This window comes from Pavona decussata, unplaced genomic scaffold (assembly GCF_977016875.1).
Source record: "Pavona decussata unplaced genomic scaffold, jaPavDecu1.1 SCAFFOLD_61, whole genome shotgun sequence".
Taxonomy (NCBI): domain Eukaryota; kingdom Metazoa; phylum Cnidaria; class Anthozoa; order Scleractinia; family Agariciidae; genus Pavona; species Pavona decussata.
The window spans coordinates 1,603,580-1,610,000 of NW_028145482.1; the positions used below are offsets into that span (position 1 = coordinate 1,603,580).

The following is a 6,421-nucleotide window of genomic DNA, read 5'->3' on the forward strand; positions in this document are numbered from 1 at the left end:
CACATTTCCAAACCTACTTCCTGCTAATGATTTCCTTTGTTTTCTTTTCATGAATTATTAATGATATGAGAATTTAAAGTCCACTAAGCTTTCGCTCTAACTCTTGACAAACTGACAGAAGTGTTATAATAAAAGTTGCTAATCAGTGAATTCTGATTTTGCTATTCCGTTATTGATAAAGCGGTGACTTCATTTTACTTTACCTGCAGCGATGAAGCAATATCTTGGCTTTCTCTCCGTAATTAGAAATCTCCTCGGTAACAGCCTGAAACCTCTCTTTTCTCATCATGTCGTCAACTGCTTGTCTAATAGACAGCACTCGATCACACCATGTTCGACGGTTGTCTGGGCGCAGTAAAACTTTCTCGGGCAGATTCAATTCCTCGAGACAAACTTGCAATGCAACAATGTCTAGGAGCTGGTTGACAAAAAGGCAGTGATAACAGTTATGTTTACTTCAATGTCAAATTAAATGTATTTAAGGATCATTCGTATTAAGTACATAAGTTACATCTTTAGGGTCAGTAGTCAGGAAACCCACACTTTCAAAAAGTATCATTCATTTTATCAGTTCACTTCGCTTGAATTGCAGTTATTTACACAAACGAGACAAAACACGAATTTTAAGTCCAAATTGAATACCTGGTAGAAAATTAGTAATGCACGTTCTTAGTTGTCGCGCAGTCCTTTGCCCGAGGGAACAAAAGAACCACCAAATTAATTAACCAAATTAATCAGTAACCCAAAAAAATAAAAAAGGAATACCATATCAAGTGTCAGTAGGGCTTTCCACAAGTTGCTCGGCAACTTTTTGGCAACTTCTCGTATTTCGAGCAACTTTTTTCGTTTCGAGCAACGTTTTGCGTTCGGAGTAATTTCTAGTTTTCTACAAGTTACACTCACTTTTCCCAAACTGAACAATTAGGGTCAAGAGGCGACTTCCATCTTCCCTCTAATTCCCCACCCATTGGTAGGGTAAACCCTTGTCGATTTACATTCACTTTTCAACCATTCGTTTCTATTTTACTTGCGTTGCCATACGCCGAGGGACGTTTCTACGCGCAAAAAATTGATTTTGGTCTTTTAAGTGAGCTGGACGGTCTGCAATGAGTCACATTAACATTCTTATCTTTTCATCGGCACAAGTAGGCCGACCAACTTAAAAAAAATGGTGAACTCTTCCCTTACCACTTCACTTTCTTTCGCTGTAAACACTTCTTTCAATCTTGGCACAACATTAGGCTGGGCTTGTACAAGTTTTGCAAAGCACCTTAATCGTGACTGGATCCTACCGTGTGCCACATGGATTAGTGCAATATCAAACAATTCGTTTCCATCTTCGTCTTCTTCGACCTCAAGCTCTCTCGCTGAGGAGAGAATGGCTTCGCATACAAGCTGCAAAAACGAAGAAAAGACCAAGGTTACCAAACTTTATTAGCGGCACTATGATCACAAAAGTACCATTTCGTATTTTCTTTATTAATTTTACTTATTATTAAGTTTCTTGAACAAACACATTCGGAAAGAGAATTATTAATTTATTCCTTCTCCAAGCGAATTAGGGAGAGTTTAATAAGTGTAACCTTGTTAGTTAGGGTCAAACAATGATAAAGTAGTAACCTCGTGTTCGTTTACGCTTGAAGGCTTGTACACCATGTGGACAAAATCCGATAGATATGCTAACATCATTGGGAAGTATTGATGACGTAATTCACCGAAAAGGGGTCCTATCTCCGAATTGTCAATCAATTTTTGTAAAGACTCCACCACTGTAGCACTGGACTGGGCTGAAATATTAAGAGTAAGTTTAGCTTGAGGATTAAATTTAACAGTATTGACTGATAGTTCTTTAAGGTAATTTTAACATTCAATGAGTTATCACAAGAAATTTGACTGAACATGCAATTTCAGAGTATGATATTAATGACAGAGCTTTTATTCGCAAGAACTTTTCCAAAGTTTGCTCAATTAAACCTAGGCGTTACGCCTTAAAACGCCCTTCATAATTTCTAATTATGATTAATGTCTACCTCAGAGAATGCACTGGGCCACCCTTTTTTTTCCTAGATCAATTGATGGCTCGACCGACCAGCTAGGAGTATGAAGTAACTTTTAAAACCAAAGAGTCCGACGTATAAACAATAAACAAGGGGTAGCCATACAATCCTTATCCTAATTTCAATATAATAACCATGGTATACTTTTTGTTAATAAAATGACATGGCAACAAGAGTCACCAATTACCTGCCACGCTGAATGCGTCTTTCAAAAGTTTCTCCACCCGTTGCTTGATAAGGAACGAAAACGGAAGCTTGCCCTGAAAGACGTGACCTCCAGCACCAGATCCAAGAACTTGCACACGCTCACGAACAGAATTTCGGACAGGTGAAATCATCTTGCTGTATTTTAGCTCGGAAATGTTAGGGTTTGCTAAGATATTCAGCCAGAACGTAGAAACCCAAGCATTGCCATTGTTCATCAAATCCAAATTGTTGTTTCTGTCAGCGAAAGCGATGATCTCAGCCAGGATGGGAACAACTGCAGAGTAAACTCTTTTCCAAAGTGCCTTTCTAAAGGTACCCCACTCCTGCACACCTGTACCTGACAGAGCTTCCGCATAGAGCCATTCGTTTGCGCTGAAGGCATTGCTTTCACGTTCCTTCAAAAGGTAGTATGTCCTCTGGGTCAAGACGCTGGCAAATGTCATCTCGCCTTAAAAAAGAACAGAAAAATGTCCTCATATCACATGCCCAACCTATTAACCTAGTTTAATAACCTAGTTCACAACAGTCTCCTATAGCTTAGTGGTAGAACGTCCGCACTTGCCGATCGGAAGGTCATAGATTCAATTCCTGTTGATAGAACTAGGATTTTCTTTTTGCGAGTTTGCCTGTTTCACTAACTGCAACAGATACATCTTTTATACACCAGGCTTAACTTACACCATCATATTTACTCCATTGCATATATTCCACACAGACATTTAAATCATAGCAGTGTCCAGGATTTTTGTCCCATAAACCTACTTTAATGGCCTTAGCTCCCATGAGTCTTCTTTACTTCAGTGGTAGAGCATCCGAATTAGTAATCGGAAGGTCATGGGTTCGATTCCTAAAAGACTCTTTTCGACATAGCTGGATGAGATTTGTTTAAAAAAAAACAAGCCTAGAAGGATTTTGTATGCAGCAGTATACAGGTCCTTTAATGTTTCAACTAACCTTGCAGACCATCACAATGATCAGGTAACAAGTTTAAAATAATTTCTATTCTCTGGGTAGATCGTTCAGGTGTTCCGGCTTCGTTGTCGACTCTACAAGCTGCGGCTTGCACACAGTTGCGCAAGAGATTCACAGCCAGCATCTGTGCGCTGCTATTTATGTCTGGTTGTCTTTCACTTCCGCTTCCAAATAAATCACTGATTGGTCTGTCAGTAAGCTGCTCAATGGAAGGGGTGTGTTTGCGAGGTGGACGAAGCTCGTCGATGTGAGTGGATATCCACTTTCCACCTTGGAAGCCGACAAAATTACGACATCCACCGGCAACTCTAGGCAGCTGTACCACCAGGGCAATATGGACTGGTTCAGTTGTAGAAAGATTGAGCAGCTCTGGCACGTTCCTTCGTTCCTCCATCAGAATATGTCTTGCACCCGCAATCAGATTGAAATTGTCATCTCCTGAATCACACTGGACAATTAGAATGCCAGGACAATCGCCTCCAAGGTGCTCAAAAAACGTTCTGTCCAAAAAATATGTTAAAAATTGATGTTATACATAATGCTCTGTTTGTTCGTTTGTTGGTTTGCTAGCTGATTTGTCTCCAATAAAAGATAAACAAAATGTTAGATCTTCATAAACCCTAGAGGCCGATAACAACAAGAGTCTAACCTGGTATTCGTTCCATGAAAAAACGTAGATCTTAACTAGTCCTCCTGATGAGATGCTGGTGTATCGTTGGATTACCTCCCTAATACTACAATCGGTTTCCCAATCGGTTCGCTGGTGCACATGTACATGTATATGTAGATGACAGAAAAAGATTTTGTGGTGTAGACCAGCATTAAAACACCGCCTTTTGCATCGAAAAGGCAACGCGATGAGGGGATAATAAATATCTCACCGTCTTTATTTCACGGATTTGATCTGTTCCTCATATGAAGGAAAAAATCATTTTACCTGAGCAATGATCTGAATTGCTGTTCTGTCTGGAGCTGTTGCAGGGACAATAAATCCACAGTTGACGAATGGAAACCCGTTTGGTCACATAAATCAGCTAGATCTTTGTCAGTCAGCAGCCGTGAATGAGTGGTAATCTAATTAACAGTGAGACAAGTTGTTAATAGTTAGGCTATTATCGCTCACTTACTAATCCACATCCCCCTTATGAGGCATAAGGCCACGACCAAATGGCTCTGTAAAATAATAAAAGCAAACACAATAGATAGTTATACTTACCTGTATGAACAATCCTTTTTTTCTCTTCTCACCAAGATGAAATTCGTCGAAAGTAAGGACATGTCTCATGAACGCTGCTAAACTAGAATGCCGTTGCTTGTGAAAGTAGATGTCCCAGATCTCGCGGGCTTCAACTTTTAAGCCACTGGCTGGAAGACGAGCAATCGCATCCGGAGTGGCCGTTTCCAAAAGCATGTCCTTACATCTTCGCCTCACCTTTACAAATGAAAATAAAGCTGAGTTGAGCTGTTGCATTTAACATCACATTTTAAAATTGATCACGCTTGTTAACACCCAAAGAATAGCACCGAGATTTGTAGTGAAACTAGAACGTTTTTCCGTTAAGAAACCTTTGGCTTATGGGAGGCGAGAAAGTCTAATGACTGTGTATAAGCTGTGCCTGGTGTCATCAAGTCTTTAAGAGCAATTCTCCAGGAAAGTGAAGCAAAGTTGGAAATAAAAAAATTTTAACCCCCTTTCAATTTTTGTGTGGAGGTAGGTTACCTTGGGGGATAAACAAAAACAATCATATTTAGATCGCGGATGTATCGTTGCCATGGTAACCGCACTAGATGACGTCGGCCTTAAAACCATGTTTTGAGCAGAAGTTCCATTCTCAAAAAGTAAAAGTAAACGAGTCTGGTTCTCGGGTGCATGTGAACCAATTCAAATAAAATTCATACAGATGGTAGAGCCACTCTTCCAGTTTATAAAATTTGCCGTTAAAATAATTTGGGTTTTATAAACAAGAAGAAAATGCTCGTCTTACTATGTTCCCTGTCAGCTATTTAAACAAACAGGAAAAACAAGCATAACCATATTCGTAATTTCTCTGAAAGTACTCTTTCCACATAAACCAAATTAGCAGCAGAGATTACACAGATATTGACTTTTCTAAATATCATAAAATCAATTTGGGGAAAACTATATTCTAGCCATGAGTGCTGAAGACACCTGGGACAAATTGCAAAAAATTGCAAAATTGGTAATTTTGAGGGCTCTAGTATTTGGCTCAAACAGGCTTTAGAGAGAGAAAATCAGCTTCAAAAGTATCTTTTATCATCTTTTATGCTACCTACATTTAGTAAAATAGGTTTTGGCCAACAAATTTGATAAAATATAAATTGATACAAAACCTACCTTGAAAGTTTTGGGAATTTCTTCAGGATGCTTTCGTTGTGTGGTTCTCTCCAGTGTCTCTCCTTCGCACGCTCCGTTTTTTTTACCAATTCTAGCGCAGACTCTAATCTAACAGTTTCTCCCATTAAATATCCAGTTTGCCGTGTTTCAGACCAGAGATGATGATACAAGTACCCTGCATACACTTGACAAAGAATAGTTAACAAGGTCCAAAACATGGTCGTAATACTTGCGATTTCTACCGTCGAGCACCTAAATTCATCAATATTATCCAAACCAGGAAGTAAAGTAAATGTGTCGAAATCAATGTATAAAGCAAATGCATGCCTTTGAACAATCCAAAGTAACGTCTTGGGCTAAAATCGAGTCAGATATTGCGATAGTCGACAAGCCAAGAATGGTGAATAAACTAAACGCATAGGCCGGAAGTCCGAGAAGCACGACTGCTGACCGGATGTAACACAATGTAATGGGATGTAACACCGGATATCCTCTTTTATTGGGGTTGTTTTACAATGGCAATGGTGAAGAAAGCCAAAACAAAAAAAAAACGAAAACCGAAAAACCGAATGAAAACAAAGGAAATGAAGCTGGACTGAAGCTTGGGTGAAAATTGAACGCATGATCATACTAGCCGCACCTCAAAAAAAATTGCTTTTTAGACTGTGAAAATGCAATAACAAATTCAGTTATGATTAACTATTCGTGACAAGAGAAGGAAAAATTCGCACGTTACATGTAACATTTAGTTACGTACCTGCACGGCAAAGAATAAGATCCATTTCGTCGCTGATTTCATCACGGTTTACACCAAGTCCGTAGGCTTGCA

General features: G+C 39.3%; 1 protein-coding gene across 1 annotated transcript in view; it reads right to left on the reverse strand.

The window, feature by feature from the left end:
- Positions 1 to 6,421, reverse strand: part of LOC146479005 (E3 ubiquitin-protein ligase rnf213-alpha-like) — a 123,731-nt gene that overhangs the window by 40,036 nt on the left and 77,274 nt on the right. The window contains 7 exon segments of the mRNA XM_085111310.1: positions 204 to 418; positions 1,189 to 1,395; positions 1,621 to 1,787; positions 2,245 to 2,712; positions 3,219 to 3,736; positions 4,174 to 4,310; positions 4,453 to 4,668. Coding sequence (XP_084967436.1) covers positions 204 to 418; positions 1,189 to 1,395; positions 1,621 to 1,787; positions 2,245 to 2,712; positions 3,219 to 3,736; positions 4,174 to 4,310; positions 4,453 to 4,668 — 1,928 coding nt within the window.